The sequence below is a fragment of the Aythya marila genome (assembly GCF_965140915.1).
Source record: "Aythya marila genome assembly, chromosome: 17".
Lineage (NCBI taxonomy): Eukaryota > Metazoa > Chordata > Aves > Anseriformes > Anatidae > Aythya > Aythya marila.
The window spans coordinates 3,871,372-3,892,258 of record NC_139058.1 but is presented as its reverse complement, the minus strand read 5'-3'; the positions used below and the strand labels follow the sequence as shown (position 1 = coordinate 3,892,258).

Below are 20,887 nucleotides of genomic sequence, written 5' to 3'. Positions count from 1 at the left end.
AGCTGTGTGCTGCATGGATTCACAGTGATTGTTGTTTTTTTTTTTCCCTGTCTTTGAAGTGTTTGTACATCTGTTACGGAGTAAAATGCTTTTGAAGCCCATTTTTTCTTTAACAGCAAGGATTGTTATGTGCCCTGCTGTTATTTCCTGAAAGCGATAGCCAGAGCTAGTTTGCTGCTTAACTTTGAGCCCTCAGGTGGAGCTGGGGCTGGTGTCAGGAGCTGTGCCCTGGCTGGGAGGCGAGGAGCAGCGCAGGTGACGAGGGCTGTGCTGCCCGCTGGTGCCGGCCGCCCACGGTCAGTCAGAAATGTCAGGTTTTGAGCAGTTGGGGCGGAAAGAAACCCACGCCTGGCGCACATTTCCAGGAACAAATTCAGTCCTGGTAGTGAGAGGCTGTGACATTCTGGCTGTTTCTCTTGCCCCCTGCAGTTTCAGCCCGATTTTGGGATTCTTCGCTTCTAATCCACTGGCAGGGGGCTGTGTGTGCCGCAGCTCGCTCCAGAGGCATCGTGCTCTGGGATGGGGTGTGTGATTCTTCCATGGGATCTGCCCAGTTCGTGCAAACGATGAGGCAGCAGGAAGTTATTACCGACTCCCAAGCACGTACATCTTATCACAGATGAAGCTGGGCTCCCTCAGTCAGCACGGCTGCGCTCCCCTCCTCGCCGAGGGGCTTCGAGAGGCCCTGGGAGTGCTTCGGCATCGCCGCCGTGAGCGTACAGCACCTAGCACATCTGCCCGGCTGTACTTTTCCATCGTTATGAAATGCAGTAAATCCACAGTTCTGACTCATGCAACAAAAGCCAGCGAGTTGTGACACCGATCAGATTAATTTTGCGTGCTGCCTTTCTGAGGAGGAGGGCATTTCGTGCTGAATCCTTCCACCGCCGCGCTGGGCGGAAAGCGCCGGAGCTGCAGCAGCGATCGATGGTGTTCGCCTGCTGTTGCTGGAGGGGATGGAGTGGGGGAGTGATTTCAGAGATGGATTTGGCAGCGAGGAGTTGCTGCTCTCTGTGCCTGTGGTGCTGGGAGCTGTAATAACATATTGAACATGGCAACAGCCCTTGCTGAAGCTCGGGAACTTCACCTCCGTGCTTCGTGGAGCCTCATCTCCTAACAGCACCCTCAGCGTCGATAACGAGAGGAGCCGTCGAGTGCCAAAGGCCCTCGTTATAATCACTCTGAAAACCTCCTTGCTTTTTGGACCCAAACCTGCTTTTTAAATGTAAAAACTCTTTGGCTGCGTTCTAGGCAGAGAACAGTCGGAGGGTTTGCTGGCTTGCTCCATGACAAAATGCATTGCAGCTTTGTGTTGCAGGGGGGGGCGAGGGGCCGATGGACACTTGTGTGTGTCAGGAATGCTGGCTGCCTGCTCTGCGAGCAGAGGGGTTGTTTTAGGACAAGCTGACAGGCCCTTGGCTTGTTCTGCTGCTCTCAAAAAATGTAATTCTAATTCTTGGCACCTTTCTCCGAGAGGATAAAGACTGAGAACGCGGTGGAGCCTGTTCCCTCTGCCCTTGGAAACGTGCTTTTACCCAGCTGCAGAGCTGGCTTGGGGCAGGAGCACCGTGCTCCGTCCTGCCCCGTGATTTGGTCAATCCGAGGCAGGAATGAAGGGGGGAGAAGCAGCGAGGGGTGAAATGACCTGGGACACCTCCTCACGGTCCTGATACGCATCTGGTTGTGATTGTCTCTGGTCATCTTTGACCAAGCATCATCTGTGCGAGCTCTCTGCCTTCCTCCTGGGCTGTGCTTGTGCTAGTTTCTGGTCAGGCCTTCCCTTAGGCACGGTGCTCGGGGGACAGTTTGTCTGCTCAGACAGCTCGACGAGCTCCCAGCCTGTGGCACTGGAGCCTCCGCCGTGTCCCCAGGGGTGCCCCAGGCTGCAGAGCCCACGGTGCTCACCGCAGCCAGCTTCTCCGCTGCCTGCCGGGCACTTCTCCTCCCCTGCTGGTGTGCTGGCAGCGGGCATGGCTGGTTTCTTCCTCCCTGAGGAGGAGCACTGATAGCTCCTCTCCTGCCTTCTGGCCGCCGCCTGGGATGTCGGCCTTCCTGTGGCTGCTGAGGAGAGAGCCATCGCCTGGCGCAAAGCAGGCCGGCCCACGTGGTTACGGGACCAAAGCAAGCGCAGGCTTTTATTTCAGCCTGTTTTTCAGGTCTGCCTCATTTTATCTCGTGCCAGCAATCGCAGGTATGACGTAGGGCAGATAGCCCCCAGCAGCTAACGTGTTCCTGCCTCGGCGGCAGGCGAGTGGCAGACATAAACACAGGAGCCTCCAAGTGCTAAAAGCTACTGGAGAACATGCAGGTATGTGATTAAATGTATAGACTGTTCTGTTAATAGCTTCCAATATATTTGGGGGGTATGTAAATTATACATACGTGTTCCATGTCTCTATATTTTTCACAGTTTAAGTAATTGAACAATCTGCATTCGTATATATGTATACACGCATATATGCTGCCTTCTACTTGCAAGCTGTGTTTTCAAAGGCTTCTTGTAGCTGTGCTGTTCAATGATCCAGCCTTCAGCAGCCACATGAAGAAAGGCTTATAGTCTCTAGAAAAGCTAAATATTGATTTGAGTCGATCTAGGTGCACTTGGAGACATCACTGGTGTTCATGAATACAGCATAATCTCTGATTGGAGTGGGGAAATTTCATCATAAAGGCCCCAAAAGGGAAGTTTATTATTGCTTTCTTCCAAATGCCTGAATTTTATTAGCTTCAGTCATTCTTGGCAGGGCAGTGGAATGGGATTTTATAGTTAGCAAAGGAAAAGTAAACACAGTAATCATTTCATAGCCCTGTGCCTGCCAAACCGAGATGGAAATTCCAGCCTTGGTGGGAAGCTGCTGCTTTGCTAGCAGATAATACCACATTCACTGTGGGCTTATTCTTGCCATGGGAGCTGAGATATTAAGGTTTTTTCTCTAACGTGCTGGCCTGGAAAGGCAGGGGTGCCTTCACATTGTTCTGCAGAACGGGCCCAGGCCGGGGCCTGCATTTCGGGCCGCTCCGCAGGCCTTGAAGCTAGGCCCGTGCTGCCCCTGAGCCCTGGAGAGCTGTTGTCCTGCCTTCTTCCCGCTTGGTCTTAACCTCAGGTAATGCCCTGATGCTCGAGGAGTGTCAAGTTTGGGATGTGGTGGTTCCTAAACCCTGAGACCACGTCCACCTAAGCAGGGCTGCCCCGGGCCTGGCGGTGGTGGGATCCCAGGGGTCTCCAGCCCCTCCAGGCCTCGGGATGTGGCCTCCTGACGGAAAGCAGGGCAGGAAACGGCTACTCAAACAAACAGCCGGTGTCGAGGCTCCCCCTTCCACGTGTCTGCACAATTATTAGAACAATAAAGCATTGAGCCCAGCCGGCGGCCAGCCGTGATTGATAGCGCAGCTGACGCTCGCTTTTACACCACCCGTGCTCCTCTGTCAGCGAATATCCCGGCTCCGTGGGGCTTTATTTGGGGTTGTCCCTGTTCCCCGAGCTGTGTCGGGGCTGTGTGTGCAAGGGGTGGCCGCGGGCACTGCTGTCACAGCGGGTGCCTTGTCCCCGTGTCCCGTGCACGTGCTGGGGATGCCTAAGGGGGTGATGCTGGAGCGAGCGGGGGAGCTACAAAAACGGTGCTGGGGACCCGCGAGGCCACGAGAAGCTTCATTAAAAGCTGTTTGAAGGGAGGGCTGTTTTTCCCCCAAGCCTATTCATGTTGGTTGAATTTGTTTTTTCAAAAGCATCCAAGGCGCTGTGCGCTTTGTTTCACACTCAAACAAGTTTCCCAGTGCAGCCACCGCTAAATGGAAGGCAGACCAGCTCGGATTCCTGATCAAAACAGGGCTTGTTTTTTTTGCTTATTATCTCAACTGGTGAAGTTCACAGGTCACGTTCACCACTGACCCGTAGCCGTTTCCAGGCTGTCGAGTTAGCCTCCTGTGTCGTGCGTATATGAGTCTTAAAAGTCGTGTGTGTGCGCGCACCAAGCTGCTCCAACAGAAACAACAAGACCTCGCTGGTGAAAATTGAACTTCTGAGATCTAACTAGATTTTGGAAAAGAAAAAGGTCTTTGGAGGATTGCTTTTAAGTCCAGTTTTTGGCAGCTTTGGAATTTGTGGTTTTTGCAGACAAGACCTGCAGAGTCAGATAGTTTGCCATGGGGTGGGTGAGTCTTGGAGTCAGAAATTCGTTGAAGACTTCCCCTGGTGCTTGATATGAGGGCATGGCTGGAACACACCTGTACGCTGAATGGCCCTACAGGTGCCACAGCAATGAACTGGTGGCATGGGGTTGGCGAGAGGAGCTCAGTGGACAGCTGTAGGAGCAGCAACTGATGGCTTTCCCTGAAGAACCCACATGGTTTGAAGAGCAGCTGCTAGAAAAGGGCAGGACCTCGGTGCTGGGACCCCCAGCCCATGGGTGTCTTGGTGCAAGATGCCAAGAGGAGAATCAGGCTGGGTCTGTAGCACGCCTCAGCCACTGCTAATACCATCGTAGGTCTTCCTCGCGCTTCCCTTCTCCATCAGTCGAGCTCTTTCTCACAGCACAGCGCCCTGGCTTTGGGGAAAAACAATTTGGGCGGTCGTTGCCCAGGGGGAGAATGGAGGAAGGGAAGGCGGACTGGGCAGCCTTGGAGGATATCTTACTTGGAGCGCTTAAATAGAGCTGTCTTCATTCATTGCCTTCCCTGTAAACCTGCTGCCCCTTGCAGCCAGCTTCCCCGTGTTCGTGCTGGTCCTGATGAACTCCCTGACAAATCCCCTGCTCGCAGCCGGCTGGGTGCTGCCTGAATGGGCCCCGGCGTTTTTGAATTTGCATGGCTGAGGAGTCCCCGCTCCCTCCTTCCTCCTTCCTCCTCCCTGGCAATAGGAGGAAATTCAAATGTTTCTGAAGAGCGACATTTCCATTTCAAAAGCTGTTCGCTCAAGTGCGTCTGGAGTGGGATTTCTCTCCCCCCCACTCCTCTCTGAATGGCAGCTTTAGAAGTCTCATTTCCTCTGCTTGATAACACCAGGCTGAGAAGGGCTTTTGTCTTTCCATTTCCCCTCGATTTTTTATTTTCAAACGAGCGAGGTTTTCAGAAGCAGGCCGTGGTGGGCTTCCCTCCCCCGGCTGCGTGGCCCCGTGCCAGGATGCACCTGGTGGCACCAGGGAGCGAGCCGGGGGTCCCAAAATGGGGGTCCCAAAACGGGGGGCTCAGCCGGGCAGGTGACAACCTGGGAGCACCCTCTGCAAGCAGAGGAGGAACAGGAGCACCGTGGATATCCTGGTGTGTCCCAGCTCCTGCAGTGAGTGCTGAGCTGGCTCAGGACCTGGCCCCGCGTTCGCAGCCTGTGTCACCGCGCTGTCTCACATGGCGCTGACTTGCAGCCCGCCGGCTTTTTGGCTGCAACAGCCATGCCAGGTGGGATGGGGTTCTGCTTTTTGGCTTCTGTGCCATGCCTAGTGGAGGGTGGATTTAAGAGGATGCATTTGCCTGCCTCCTTCTGCAGGACTATCGCATGCTTCTTGTGGGATGGCATTTGCTGTGAGATGAGGGCTGTGCTAGCATAAAAGCAGAGAATTGCTTCTGCAGAGGCCTTTTGACAAAAGGCAAACTCCAGCGCGCTCTCAGCGTGGCACACAGGGCTTGAGGGCTTCTCTAGCTTCTTGAGTGCCGCTTAGGACGTCGCAGGTTTCCAGGGAACAGTTCTTGCGTCCTCAAATGCTCGGTCAGAGGGAATGTGCCCGCAGGGATTAGCGGGACCTTGGCGCTACAGCCCTGCATGGCTGGCGTGCTGGGAAGGCTCAGGCCTCACTGTGCTGCCTGTGCTGGCAGTCAAAAGAGGACAGGTGGTGTTACAAAACCAAAACCAAACACAGGGAGGCTAAAATTTTCAGTGGTGTGGAGTGAGCGAGGCGTCTACATCCGTCCAGATGAGGGGCATCTCGAGCAGGGATGGCTGGAGGAGCTTCTTTCCCCTGTTTGTCCACTGCACCCGACTTTGGGGACAAAGCTGCTCGGTTTGGTGGCAGGATGCTCCTGGGGCTACTGAAGGAGGCTCGGAGGCAGCGAGCAGATTTCCTGTACATGTTGTGGTCCTCGGGGCTTGACTGTAGAAACCCCGTGAGCCATGGGGCTGGGGGGATGACGGACATGTGGGGCCGTGCCACCGCGTCCTGCGCTTCTGTGGAAGGCCGTGGCGATTACTCAGAGGTTCCTGTGAGAGCTGCCAGAAGCTGGCCTGTTCCAGGGAAAGGGGGGCTGGGGCTGCTTTGAGCCCTGGCCACGGGGTGCCTTGTGCACGAGTCCTGGTGGGAAGCCACAGCACAGCTTTCTGTGGGCTGGCTTTTCTTCCTTAGCCTCTCAGAAAATCCCCCTGTATTCTTCCAGCAGCTCCTAATTTTTGTTTTGTTTTGTTTTTGACTGTAACTTGATTAGCAGGAGGCCCTGCTCGTTTAAAGGGATGATTTGAGGTTAGCAAAGGCCGGGGCAGGATTTGGGGTTTGTGTGCTACAGGGACAAGGATGTTCTGTGCCATACATCGTTCGGTGCGACGGCAGCGCAGGTGAGGTGATGCCCTGGGTGGCTGCTGGGCGCGTGAATTATTAAAAGCTGCCAAGTGACGAGTCCGAGGGCTTGTTGCTCTGGGGGTTACACTGACAACCTCAATTTCTCCCCCCTGCTTTTTTTGCTGCAAGCAGCAGGATGCAGCCTCCGCTCTCTGTGACCCGTGCTTTGCTTTTGGATCCTCTGCGAGCAGCAGGTGGTTTGCTCCTCAGCTCCAGCCCCGCCGCCTGCTGGGTGGTCTCGGGCTCCGTGCGCCCCCCCAGCCCCAGCCCTGCATTTCCTCACAGCTTTCATGGCACTTGCTGCTGCCAGCGCGCCAGCGAGCTCCTTCCCCAGCAGGCAGGGGGGCCACGAGCCCTGCTTTGCAGGCAGAGGGGGCTGGGGCAGGGCTGCCTTCCAGATCCGTGGTTTTCTCCCCAAAATGCCAGCTTGGAGCCTCGCAGGAGCGCAGGACCCGAGCTGCAGCTCCCTGCCACCTGCCCCCTGGGGCCAGCCTTTGCTTGCTCAGTTCTGAATCACTTCCACTGAGCCAAGCGGGCATCAAAAGGAGATTTTATTCTTCTTGACTCGGGCATTTCATTTTTTTTTCTGAGTTAGCAAAAGGCACATCGCTGGCAGGGAGCAGCCTGCCAGATGTATCGACTCCGCTCCGTAGCTTCGGGCTGCTGAAGATGCTCAAAGAAAAGGTTTCCAGAATTTTTCTCAGCATTGCAGAAAGGCATATTTTCCTCTAAACTTGTTCTTGGAAAAGGCAGAGTTGTTTTGGCTGAAATTTACTATTTAGAAGGAAAAAAAAAAAAAAAAAAGGCAAAAAAAAAAAAGCCTGAAGCAAATATTGAGCATGGAAAATTTCAGCCCAGATAGCTAATTTCTTAACAAACTTAGAATCGATGGAAAACCCAGGATTTTCGGGTAGGAAACGTTGGGCAATCCTTAATGAGAGGTGGAGCCATTGGCTCCTCGTCCTAATGAGGAGATGGGTAGGTGAGAATTCATCACTCCTGCGAAGTCAGTAGGGAACATGCGAGTTCAATGCAATTATTATCCACTAATGGGGAAATGCGAGGAGGTAATGAAAGGCGCAGCATCCATTTGTCAGTATAATGCCTTGGGCTTCGGTGGGAGTTTGTCTGAGCGAGGTTTTCCCCGATCTGCCCCGTTACCCTGAGCTTCTCGCCGCGTCTATCTGCCCGTCTTGCTGCTTCTGTAACATCCCGCGATCCGCAGGACCAGAGGCAGCATCTGTGAAGGATAACGCTGCGGAACGGCTCTTTTTAAGCACGAGCAAGTTTTGCAAGACGAGATGCTCTGCTTTGGGGAGTGCGTTTAACTGCAACACCGACTGGGAAGGTTTTACCACCCTCGTAAATCTGCTGGAGGGGGTGGGGAGGGAGGGAGGGTCAGCATTTGTTCCTGGTTTTGCAATTCAATTGCTTCAAGCTGTTGAAACATCGGGAAAGTTTTTTGACCTACTTTCGTGCAAGCTGAAAAATTGTTGGGATATTTTCTGCCCCGGCTCTGTGGAATTCAGCTGGGTTACAGGGGAAAGGAATTTCGTACGCCTTCTCATCGAGTCGCATTTCTTTAGAAGAAAAATAAAAACATTGGGGGGGGGGAAAAAAAAAAATCGACTTTGTCTTCAGACAGCTTCTTCATCTCCGGCTTCGTGCAGTCCCCTGAGATCTGGTGCTGGGCTGCGTCGGGGGAAGGTGAATGTATTTTTTGGGTACCTGCTCTGCCCACGCATGCCCTGCTGCGTGGGAGCGGAGGCGGGAGGCGGGCGATGCCTCGGCACTGCTCGGGTCTGCAGCACCATGATGAACCCACTCCATCCTGCACCGCCTCATCCCATTCCCCCAGGTCCTGCAGCCACCTCATCCCATTCCCCTGGTCCTCGGGAGCTGCTCAGCCCTCTCCTCGGGCATGGTTTTGGCAGGCGGTGCCACCAGCTCGCCCAGCAGCCGTGTGCTCCTCCAGCCTGCCTCGCTCTGCCGCTGCGGGGCCGCGGCCGAGCTGCGAGCCAGGAGTAGTTAAGAATTAAAACTCCGTTTCAAGGATTGGGCTGCTGAAAGAGCCATTAGCGCAGCAGATGGCTGCAAACAAAGGAATTGTAATAACTCGATGTACTTTTCACTGCTCGGGCTCTCTAACGCCATGTTTGTGCTGCTCTCCGGGGACGGGGGATGTTGGTTTGGGGCCTTTTTGACGTTTTTCTACTGTCAGCGTTAGTGCAGTGCTGTCACACTGGGGTTGCTGATGGGGCAGGTGGTATTTGACGCTTTTCCAGTTAAAAAAAAAATAAAATTAAAAATCCTTTGGCCCGTATTTAGCTTTTTTAAGCATTTATACACTTGTTTTTGCCTTAATGCCCAGGAGGTGCGGTGCTGGGGGGTGGAAACGAGAAGAGAAGCACCCCCAAAGCCTGGCCTTGCTGTCTGACAGCCTCCCAGTGCTAATTGGTTTCCTCGCTGCCAGCATCTCCTCCTGCTGCAGGGAGGTGCGTGCAGCTTCTGCCCCCCGCTCGCCCACCCTCGTTACCGTACAAATCCCATAATAATAAGGCCAGGAATAAACAGGATCTCCAGTAGCTGTTAGCCACGTATAAAAACAAATCGCACGGAAACGGTGTAATTACTGAGAAAATACCAACATGAGTAATGCAGTAATTGCTTTCTTCCCTCCAGCAGACTTATTCCAGCTCTCCCCCCTTGTGCTGGTCTCGAAGCCTGTGACTCCCCGTTAATCAGAAGGATTTTAGGTTCCTCGCTACGCTTGTCCCAAGCCCGGCTGTGATGCTATCCAAAAGACTGGTGTATATTTTGCCTCGGAGGGTGAGGAAGCAGCAGTGGTCCAAGCAAAGCCACCCCCACCCATTGGCATCCCCAGGTCCTTCCTCGCGGGCATCCAGGTGCCCGCCCCGGCTGCGGGGTTTGCGCTGCGAGGGATCAGCACGGGGCTGATTTTTGGCTTTTGGTTTTGTTTTTTAATTCCTCTCGCTGCTCCTCACTTGAGTTGGAACAACAAGGACCAGTGATTTGAGGTCTGGGGACGCTGCCTCTATTTATTGCTGTCATCATCTCACAGTGCAAGATGATGATGGGTTTTGTGCTCTGAGTGGAGGCTCTTCCCCTTACACAGCTTTGCTGCCATTTTGCTTCAGGTTCGGAAAGGTAAAAGGATACAATTTTATCAGAAAAGTTTACCAAAGGGTTTTGTGCCAAGTAGCAGATTAAAAATGCCCTGTTTTGTGTATTGGCCAACACGAGAGAGTATCTTTAGCTCCCCGTGTGCTGTGGGAAGCCTTTCTCTCCTGCCTTTTTGTCAGGTAGCTTTCTACCTTGTAGAAGAGTTTACCCACCTACAAGCCTCTGCTGCTTTCTCTCCCTGTTTCTTAATCTGAACCAGATTTCGGGAGCAACCGATTGCTTTTGCTTCTTGCAGTTGTGCTGCTCCTCTTGGCTTTAAAGAAAATCCAACACAAACCCCACACCTGTGGACAAGACATTGAACTTCACATCCCCGCTGCAGCAGGCCGACCCTTTTTGGCGTCTAAACCCAGGGCTGTAAAACGAGATGGGATCTGCTTTTGGGATCCTCCAGAAACCTTCAGTGTCCCTTTAGTTGCCCTTCTGGAGGGCTGCTGGCACCAGCCAGCTCAGCCTGCAGCCTGGGTCGGGTTTGGTGCTCAGCCCACCTGCTTTGGGGTCCGGTGGTGGGACCTGGCCGCTCGCCCGTGGCCGTGAGTCAGAGCGGAGGGGAGGACGGCAGCGCCAGTTGGTGCAGAACAAGGTCGCCTTTGTCCCCGCGCTGTAATTAAGGTAGCGAGGTTGTGTGAACTCCTTCCCTTGTTTACTTTCCCTCTCCCCTCCCCTCCCCAGCAGCTGCAGGGTGCTGTGCGCAGTCTGGCAGCGGTTTAGGGTTACAAACCAAGCCGCAGCTCCTCTTCCCCGCTTCCTGCCCCCTTGAGGGGGAAAGAAAATCCATCCTCCTGCTCGGCAACCGTAGAGATAAAGGTTTAATTGAGGTGTTGGGCAACTGCCAGACCGGGAGCGCAGTGCCCCGGGTCAGGGCGTGCCGGGGTCCCCTTGGACCTCGCCACAAAGCCGGGTCGGGGCAGGGCTGGTGCCTGCAGCCACCGTGCTCCGGGTGTGCACAGCGCCCTGGACCCGGTGCTGCACATCCCTCGGTGACCACGCAGGAGGAAGCATCTGCACCAGCTCCTCCAGCTCAGGGGCTTCCCTTCTTGTTCCCCCAGCTGCTGCTCCATCCATCGCAGCTCCCCTCCCAAGCGGTCACCTCAAGCTGCTCGTGCTCGGACGGGGCTGTGAGCACCAGCAGCTGACAAGGACAGCGCCGAGCCCTTGGAGCAGCTGCTCAGGAGGGAAAACGCGGTTTTGTTTGCGTGGCCGGTTGCTGTCACACAGCTGCTTCATCCCAGGTGCATTCATCAGGGCTGCGTGAGCTCATCCAAGCACAAAACTCGGGGCTGTGGGAGCCGGGCTTCCGAGTAATTGGGAGTTTGGGGGCGAAGGGCGGTGTGTGGGTGAGGTGTTGTGCCTCTGGGGTGCTGGCTCGGTGGCATCAGCGAAATCATCGCTTCTCTGGAGAAGGAGCTGCAAGTTTCAATGCGTTTACCACGAGCTGGAGGCAGAGGGGAAATGAGAGCCGGCCTCTGCGACGGCCGCGGAGGTTTTGCTGATCCATCTGGTGTCTGATTTGAAAGGTCCTGCTGAGCAGAGAGCTGCTGTACCTGGAATTTGCAAGAATCTGTTCTCCATCACTTCCCTTTATTTTTATCGGAGCTGACCTCATCCGTCTCTGCAGTCTCTGTTTCTGGAAGGATGTTGGACATCTTGCACCTGGGGCTCCCCCCACCCTGCCAAGATCTTAGGGAGGTGGAGGGGAACCCGAAAGAGCTGGGAGTCCCCTCGTCTCCTGGGGCCACCCTCATATCCAGTGTGCTTCATTTTTTTTTTTCCCCAGCGTGTTTGGGGCTGTGTCAGTGGAGGACGAGCCTGTGGCTACCTCATTTACATACAAGGGATGGTGTTTAGGATTTCAGCCCTGCAAGCCATGGGTTTGGTCCTGCAGGACTGCAGGTGATGGGAGCCTCGGAGGCTTTGGCAGGAGGTCAAGCTGCTGTAGCATCCCCAGGAGACCAGGCTGGTGCCCTCTGGAGATGCTGAGGGTTGCAGCACACGGCAGCGATGGGATGTAGCAGCTGGTACCGCTTAGCCAGGCGTTTTGAGGTGTGTGTTTGTGTCTTAGAGGGCTGGGACCGGGCTGGGAAGCTGCCACAGCTCCTGTGGGAGGGTGAGAGGAGGATCCCAAACCTGCCGGGAGAGCTGACCTGCTCGTTTTGTGCTCCTCAGGATCGCGGCCTGCCTGGCAAACTGGAGCCCGTGTCTCCCGTCAGCCCTACGCACCCCGATGCCGAGCTGGACCTGCTGCCGGCCCGGCTGTCCAAGGAGGAGCTCATTCAGAACATGGACCGCGTGGACCGCGAGATCACCATGGTGGAGCAGCAGATCTCCAAGCTGAAGAAGAAGCAGGTAAGAGGCTGGGGATGGAGGGGAGAACACGTCCACGCTGCTGCCTGCTGACTTGCACCCTGTCCCTCCCCGTGCACGTCCACAGAGGGGCAGTGGCAGTGGCAGTGCCACCAGGTCTGTGTCCCTGCTCCTCGGGATGTGGGGACGTGGCCGCTGTGCTGACAACCCGGGGCTGGTGGCTGCGAGATGAGGGAGCTTTGGAAACTCAGCTTTGGGCTCTCTTACACATCAGAATGTGATAAAGGGAGAAAAATCTGTATTTAGTGACTCGCCCATGGTCATGCAGGCAGTCAGTGGCAGAGATGAAATGCAGTCTGGGTTGCCTGAGTCCTCTGTGCAGCCCAGCACCAGACCTTTTCTTTTCCCTTTCCAGCAATTGTCTTTGCCCAGCGCTGTTGCTGCTACTATTGTAGTGCTGGGCTATTTAAAACATTGCTGCTGCACCCTAATGGCCCCACATGCTCAAGCCTTTCTGTGCATCCAGCCCGCTTCTCCAGGGCTCTGCAGCCACAGGCAGCACCCTGACCGGCTGCGGTCGGAGCTGTGCCCGAGCCAGGGACCTGAACCTGATCCCAGGCAGTGCCTTTCCTGCACAAGAGCACTCCCCGGCAGAAGGATCACCCGCCTTACTGTAGCCACATATACAATTACCATAAACCCATTAAGAGATTAATATGACAAAACCTTGGGGGATGTCTGAAAAACCCACGGACTTAAAGGCTTTCACTTCCTAAACCAAATCACTTCTGTATCTCTCTTTCCAGTTGTTTTTTCCTTTGCTCGTGGCAAGTTGCTAAAAACCCTGAGGCCGGTAATCCCGAACTGCCTCTCCCGAGGTTTGTCAAGAATTTGTCAATGGAGCAAAACGCGTGCTTGGGCTGTCGCTGTGTGTGAGATGGGGACGAGGCCAGTGCTCCTCGAGGACAAGTGTGCTGTTGACCTTCCTCCCCATCTGCACAAGTGGAGCAGGAAGAGGAAAAATGAGCATGGAGAGCTGGCCCGAGAGGCTTCACGTGCTTCTCAGACTCCCAACCCCCCTACCTATAGCCCAAATCTGTCCTGTGCCTGGCTCTTTTGTAAATATTTCGAATGCAGGAACACCCCACGTCTTCTTTCTTTGCTGGAGCTGTATTTTCACACACCAGCTACTCTCCCTTTCTTTCCTGCAAGCCAAAGCAGGATGTTTTGTCTTCCAACAATGTGGTTTAATTCACGTGAGGGACCTTTTTTGTGTTGCATTTTATCTACAGACATACCAGGGTGCTTAGTGAAAGGGAGCCGAGATCTTGCGGGAGCTGCAGAGGAGGTGCAAAACACGCTCATTTCCCATTCCTGCGAGGTGAGGGGCTTCCAGAGAGGGGCACGTGCCCGCTGTGGTGGCAGCCGAGAGGCCTGGCAACTGCAGAGCCGCTGGGGGCTTGTTTCAGGGGCCAAGGAGCTGCTGCTGAAGTTGTTGGGAGCAGCATATGCTCCTTGCTGTTAAAAGCAAGCTGTCCTTCCATAAGGAAAAGGAGTGTTTTTTTTTATTGTTGGCTGCTTGGTTGGTTTATTTCTTTCCCTCTGAACAAATTTTACGATTCTCCCTCCCCACAAGAATGCTCTGATGAGTGGGGAAGAAGGCGAAAGTGGTTGTTGGCAGCAAAGTCATCCCCTCCGCTCCTTTATTTATTTATTTAGGCACGTGGAGGGAAAGCCATTTGGTATACCCGTGGCAGATCCCCTCCCGTCCCTTCCTCCAGGAGAGCTGGCACACGGGGGCTGCTGCGGGCTCCTGCCCGAGGGTCTGCGGGAGCGCTTTGTCCGTCTGCGCCTCCGAGCTGTCAGCGCAGGAGAAGCACGGGAGAGGGAAAAGCAATCAGCCTGAAACAGATCCCGCTCCTCCCGGAGCAGGGGGTGGAGCAGGGGAGGAATTGTGCGCGGCCGTAATTTCCTAATGCTTTTCCCCTCTGTCTTCTCTGGGAGGCCTTCTCGGGGTAATTAAATTCGTTTGTAAGGAAAGGCTGTGCAAAAAAAAAAAAAAAAAAAAAAATTAAATACAACTCACTATTCCTCTGCCTTCGGTTGTTCCAAAAATGGCAACGAAGGCTCTGCCCGGCTTTGCTGGCAGGAGGGGTTTCAAGAAGCAAAAGACTCGAGCAAGCTGAGAAACCTTCCCCAAATCCTGCGCACCCCTGGCAGAAGGCCGCTTTGATCAGCCATCCCCCGCTCATTCATGTGCCATATGTGCTTCCATCTCTCATTGAGTTCTTTCTCCCCCCTCTTTCTGACAGCGCAGGATAATCTTCATGCATTTATTCCTGGCACTGGCACCGGGAATCTTAACAAGAAATAAACTGCTGGGCTTTTCTTCGCAGTTGTGCCTGAGCCTCCCTGGATGCCGAGCTCGGCGCAGGGCTCTCCGGGAGTACAACACTCCCACCTGGTGATGGAGGTGGAGCCGGCGGCTGCACGGAGCCCTGCGTGGTGTCCAGCTGGACTGGGAGCTCGAGGCCTTCCCCTTCCATCTCCTGGATGGGTTTTCTCCTCCTCTCCCCCAGGCTCTTGGAAGGAAGTTCTCAGAAGCGCGTGGTGGCCGGGAGCCCTCACCTCGCCGCTGGGCAGCCCGGTGCCCACCCCGGCATGCCGTGCTGGGTGCGTAGGACATGCACGTAACCACCCTGCCTTCATCAGGCAATGCGGGGGCAGGTTTTTGTGCAGGATGGGTCCTTCCTGAAGTGTCACCCACCTTCCTGAAGTGTCACCCACCTTCCTGAAGTGTCACCCACCTTCCTGCCAGCCCACCAATGCTGGCTGCGGCGCAGCGCCCGCCAGGCTCTGGTGGCCCCTCTGCGGTGCGTGCTGAAGCCAGAGGGACTCCTGGCCAGGGATGGGACAGGACAGGACAGGACATCTCCCTCACTTCCAGCCAGGCTGGCCTGCAGGTGCTGGGGGAGCCAGCGCCACGGCTCATGATGACATTTTGCATCCCGTTGACATCGCTGCTCTGGCTTTTGGGGAGAGGAGAGGACTTCCAGGCGGTCGCTGCTGGGCGTGGGGAGGGAGAGAGTGTGGAGCCGTCAGGTCTCATCTCTCAGCCCGCTCCTCTCCCGGTAAAGGTCACAGTCCCAGCCTAGCTTTTGTGGCAGACCTTTAAGAAATCCATTTTGTTCGTGTCTGAGAACCTTGACCTATTTCGCTTTGCCATTTCCCACAGCTCCCAGGGGTAGCTGTCGCGGGCTGAACCTGCTGAGGTCAGGTTTGCCGTTCCAGCGGGCTGCGGCGCCCGCAGACTCTGCCCGCATCCGTAGCCTCCAGCATCTGGCCCTTTAATAGCTGTGCAGTGTTACGCCATGGAGAGCGGAGTCTAATTCTCCACTGTATTTCAGCTATAATTAGATTTGTATTTTTTTTTTTTTCTTTTAACGAGCTGCTTTTAATGAGCCTCCACTTACTGGCAAACTTTCATTTCCTGATATGCCATCAAATCCTCTTGTCTGAAATCAATTACAGCCGAGCCGACCACTTCGCAGAATTTTTGTGGGTTTCCAGAACAATGCAGCCAAGTTTCTGACATTTTTTTTTTATTATTATTATTATTTTTTTTTACCCAAATATTTTCCCCGAGAGGAGGAGCAGATTGACTGAGGCCTTTGCGGCTCTCTCTTCTGCGTTGTTCGGAGCTGGGGCTCTGGGGTGCCTTTGCTAATCCAACAACACCGCGGCTCCGGGGGAGCAGCGCGGAAGCGGGGAGGCACCTGGGAGCCCCGCTGTGTGCTGACAGCTCCTTGGCAGCCCGAGCTTCGAGCCGGGGCTTCCCGAAGAGCTGGCGTCCCCCTCGTGCTCCGTGAGCCACCTGAGGAACAGGAAAAGCTCCTCTTGCTTTTCGTCAGCGTGCCTTGGTTGGTTGTGGGCACGAAGGGATGGATCCTGGCTGGGTTTCACAGGGACTGTGGTCTGGCAGCTGATGATGGACTTTTGGGTTGTATCAGGGCGTTCACTGTGCTGCTGACCTTCCCCGCAGAAGAGATGGCCACCTGTGGGAGGGCAGAACCCGCTGAACCCCGTGTTTAATTTAGAGGCTGGGAGTTATCTCGGACAAGCCACTAGACCTCGCTGCGTGCTTAAGGGTTTTCTTGGACTGCATCCTGCAGCCCGAGCAGTGCTAAAGCTCATCAGCAGCGGGGAGCGGAGGTGATGTGAGGAGCTAATAGGTGCCCACCCTCTTCTCAGACCAGGAGACACTGCTGGCTGGAGGATGGTGGCTTCCTCTCCTCCCATGAAGGCAGCTTGCTCAGTCCCAGGTGCATTTTCACTCCCAGTAAGGGGTGCAGTCAATTTTTCCTTTGCTTCAACAGGGAAAGCTGCAGGAGAAAATAAAAAGATTTTGAGGTTTGGAGCTGAGCGGAGAAAAAAAAAATCCTATGGGGCTTCTGAGAAACCTTCCCTCTCTGTGTCTGCCCTGCCCCACAGCTGCTGTGAGCTCCTCGTCCTCGCAGGGAGCCACTGCCACAGGAGGAGCTTGGAGGAATCTGTTATTTCCTCTTCCATCCGAGCAGTTCCTCAAACGCAGTGAGAGGGCTCTGATGTCTCCTCCTGCCTCGCAGCACTCAGGAGAACCGGAGGCCCAGGTTGTACAGGGAACGTGCCTGCCGATGGTGGCGATGTTCGAAAGCTCTCCTCTAAACCCCATGGTTTATAATTCACGCTTGCCGTGGCCTGAGCAGCTCACGGGTGGGTAGGAACACACGAGGAGGCTGCTGGGCTCTGAACACGGGGACGTGGCGGCCTCTGTGGTGCTGGAGGGAGCAGCACAGTGTGGTTTTGTTCACCTTTGCCTCTCCCGTTTGGCCTCCTCTGCCGTGCTCAGGCTCATCTGGCCGCACAGGGGCGGCTGCCTCCTGCTCGGAGCAGAGCGGAGGTGCACGAGTCATTGCACTGACACCAGTCATCCCGGGGTGTCTCCTCCAACCGCAGCACCAAAAGAGAAAACCGACAGCAGAGAGCAGCCTCGTCACTCACCCTCGCCCTTCCACAGCTTCCCTTGCAGATGGCAGCGCCGGAGGCAAGCAAGAGCTGCGGCTCCCCTCTAGGATTTCGAATAAAACCATTATTTCTAGCCTTGAGCTGCTCTGGGAGGCCTGCTGAAGGCTGGTGGTCCTCCTCTGCCCTGCACCACCCTGCCAGCACGGGGACAGGGCAAGCCAACGCTGTGCTTCTGCCCGCAGCCCTCCTCCCCCTTCCATGTCACCGCTGCCCGTGACGGCTCACAGGAACTGCCGTGGTGGTTTCTGCCTCGGTCGCAGCACCGCAGAGAGTCTCGTGTGGACGGGGACAGCTGCCTCGCTCGCTGTGACTCACTCTCCTCCTCCCCTCTTTTTCCTTCCACAGCAACAGTTGGAGGAAGAAGCAGCCAAACCACCCGAGCCTGAGAAACCCATCTCCCCCCCTCCGATCGAGTCCAAACATCGTAGCTTGGTGCAGATCATCTACGACGAGAACAGGGTGAGTCTGGAAACGACGGAGATCGTGTGGTTGTGCTGTGTCATCCCTGCTGGGGATGGAGGGGCTGGGTGAGGGGCAGGCGGGGGAAAGCCCCCGCGGGGAAGTTGTGATGGATGGAGCCCCGTCAGCCCTGAGGTGCTCTCTCTGCTGTGTGGATGAAGTGCAAATGTCTTCTGAGCCCTGTGAGAACCTGCTTGCAGGGGTTTCCTGTGATAAGTGTTAGATTTGAAGCGTTCAGGAGGTGCTTCAGAGCCCTGTCTGTTAAGTAGCTCACTTCATCCTCTCCCCTGGAGTGAGCCTAGTCAAAAATTGCCTCGAACGCTGGGCTTCGGCTTGGTGGGGTGGGCTGCAGGGAGGTGAGGGATGTCTGTGATGTCTGAGCCCTCCTGGCTACCCCTGAGCCACGGGGCTGGAGCAGAAAGGACATGGATGCAGCCCTGGCTGGATCTGTGGATATTTGATGCTGTAAATGGCATTAGCAAAGGTCATGCTGGCATCACTGCCTCTGGATCTCTGCCTTGACCGCTCATTTGTTGCGCTCAGCCATCGCCTGTAATAGCAGCCTTAGGAGACGTGGATTTTGCTGTGCGTTGGAGTGATGCTAGAAAATTGGGCCCTTTGGTAGATAATCAAGCACATTCATTTTCATTTAGGTGTTGGATAAAAAGGATGATTTTGCATAAAAGGAAAACTACCAGTCGCTAATTATTTTGAATTGCGAGGCCTGCGATTTCCCTGGGAGCTGCAGAAATCCAGGTGCCTGACTCCAAAAAAAAACGCCACCGCCACCAAAAAACAACAACAAAAAAAAATCCACGTACCCTGCGCTCGCAGGCAGCGCAATTTTCCCGGTTGTACTTTTTCCATCTGCTTTTCTCCCTCTGCAATCGGAAGCCTGGCGTTGGCACAGCCTGTTGTCCTGTTGTGCAAGTGGCCGAGGGCTGAGGTCGGCGCGTTTTGAAGCGTGAGCACACGCCAGCTGCTGGTGGCTTCGCCACCCGGGGCTCTGCGGGCAGGTGCTGAGCGCTTCTAAAGCGCTTCTCCCCTTGGCACCACCGAGTGCCCTTTGCAGGAGGCTTAGGTTGGGTGGCTGATGCATCCTGTGCAAGGATTGGGCTGACAGAAGGACATCTCAAACACTTTTATCCCTATTCTGTTGATTGCATCCTCCCTGGACACTGTCATGTACCTGGCCCATGTTAAGAGAGGAAGAAATGGGTGATAACAGTGAGGCAGGGAAGGAATCTTCAGATGTTGTATTTCCAAAAGCTTTCGTTGGTGTGGTCCCCGTTAGCAGGATGTGGTGCAGGGCTGAGTGTCCTCCTGGGCCCTTATCCTGCTATTTTATCCCTCATTTCCACCCGCTCCTGCCCCAGCAGTATGGGCACACGTTCCCTCCTGTCCCTCCCAGCTGTGATCTGCTCCCGAAGCCTCCACCAGTCCCTCAGGACTGCTGCTGGTCCCATAGGTAGTATCAAAGTGCAGGAACAAGTGTGGGGTTTCCCATTTGAAAGTGAATGGTTGTAATGCCTGAGGTGTCGCGCACACTGCCCAAGGCTGGTGGCATCCCCTCGTGATGCTCCTGACGTGGTTCCAAGCTACGCTGATCCTCAAGGCCGGGCTGCAAGCAGGAGTATTTTTGTTATTAACCTTCACAACAGGGTGCCCACCTTCCAGGTGGGTGCTCAGTGAGGGAAGGTCACGTCTGGCACCAAATCTCTGCGTAATTTGGAGTTTGGCTCTGTGTTCATATCCGTGTGATCTCTGTGATGGGTACATGGAGGTTCCTCCTCTGTGTTGTGGAGTCCCGTTGAGAATAGCGTGTGAGCGAGCCTGTCTGTGGGCAGGAGGCTCGGACCAAACAATCCTTCCCTTCTGCTTGATAGAAACCATAGCAGGCTGGAGTTCCTCCTCTGAGGAAGACAGCAGGCCGCGTGGAACAGCTGAGGCCGAGCGATGGCAATTTTGGAACACGTTCAAAGCAGCGGAAAGGCCCGGATTTTCCCTCATTTGGACACGGAGCACCCACAGTGAGGCCCTCACACGGAAAATGGCCGCTGGTGGTCACACACTGGGTTCCTTTGATGGTGGCATCACCACAGGCGGGGTGACCCCAGCCCTCTGGGACACGGGCTGGGCCCTGTTGTGTTGCAGCCTTACTGCGGCTCGGGTGGGCTGGGGAGGTGAGCTGTAGGACTAAAGGGCTGCGAGTTGAACAGAGATGTAATGATTGAGGTCAGGGAGCCAAATTTTGAGAATTTTTGCCTCTCTTGTGTGGCAGAGAAGCAGCGAAGGCCTGCTGAGTGCCTTGAGGCCTGCTCGCAGAAGGAAGGTGCTGTCATGGGCCTGCTGCCGGCACACGGGGAGCACAGCTTGGTGTGGGGGAGGCTGCATTGGGAGAAGCACGACCAGCAGAAGGATTCAGAGGCCTGGGGATGAGGCAAGAGAGCAAAGCACCCCAGAAGGGCTGGCAAAGCCCCGGCGGGTTGTTACCAGGCCATATTATGGCCGGGGGAGAAAGCCTGCGCTTGTGCACATAGCGGAGCAGGTGGGAGGCGGCGCGGTTCGCGCGGGGCCGCTCGTCTGGCTCTGCTTTAATGAATTCCCCCTGAAGCACGGCTCTGTGCCGCCCCCGGCACGCGGGTGCTGCCGTGCCCGTTCCCACCGCCGCTGCCAGCCCGGGGCCGGAGCCGCACACTGCGTGCAGTCACAGCGCGAACAAAGGAGGGAGCGAAAGCGGTGCCTGGGAGAGGGGAGGTTATGTGAGGACAGAGCGGCTAGAAACGCCGGAAAATCGAGTTAGCCAGCCGTTCTCTGACCTACTTTCCTTTTGGCGATAGCTGCGGCTTTTCAGGGGTGAATGGTTGCTAATTTTAGCCCACGGTTCGTCAAGGAAGCCTATATGGATTTCTCACCGCCGTGCTGGGTATGGCCGAGGGGTTGAGGTGCGGGTTGGTGCTGGTGTGGCTGTTTTTCTGAAAATCCAGGTGCTCGGCTGCTTAAACACCCCTCAGGCCTCTTGTCCCTCTTGCGACCTACTTAACGCCTGCGATTTGGAAAGTTCCTCGGTGCTGGAGAGCGTAATTGTGGAGAATGTGACCTGTAATCCCCTCTCGCTACACTCTGCTGGACAAGTAATTGATTTCCAGAAAAAAAAAAAAAAAAAAGTTGACTGTACTGGTTCTGGGAGGGAAGGAGAGAGAAAAGCTCTTATTGAGCACGGTGAAATGCTGCCTTGTGAGGCTGCGGCTGCGTTGGGGGAGGTTTTCAGGGTCTCAGCTCTTACAGAGAGGCAGCTGGTGGTTTCGTTCATGGTC

The 20,887-nt window shown here is 55.2% G+C and overlaps 1 protein-coding gene across 12 annotated transcripts in view; it reads left to right on the top strand.

The window, feature by feature from the left end:
• The window catches only part of NCOR2 (nuclear receptor corepressor 2), a 224,630-nt gene that overhangs the window by 92,229 nt on the left and 111,514 nt on the right, over window positions 1-20,887 (top strand). For all 12 annotated transcript variants that reach the window (XM_082774065.1, XM_082774067.1, XM_082774066.1 and 9 more), the window contains 2 exons: window positions 11,910-12,089; window positions 17,457-17,570. In XM_082774065.1, coding sequence (XP_082630191.1) covers window positions 11,910-12,089; window positions 17,457-17,570 — 294 coding nt within the window. The remainder of the gene's footprint in view (window positions 1-11,909; window positions 12,090-17,456; window positions 17,571-20,887) is intronic.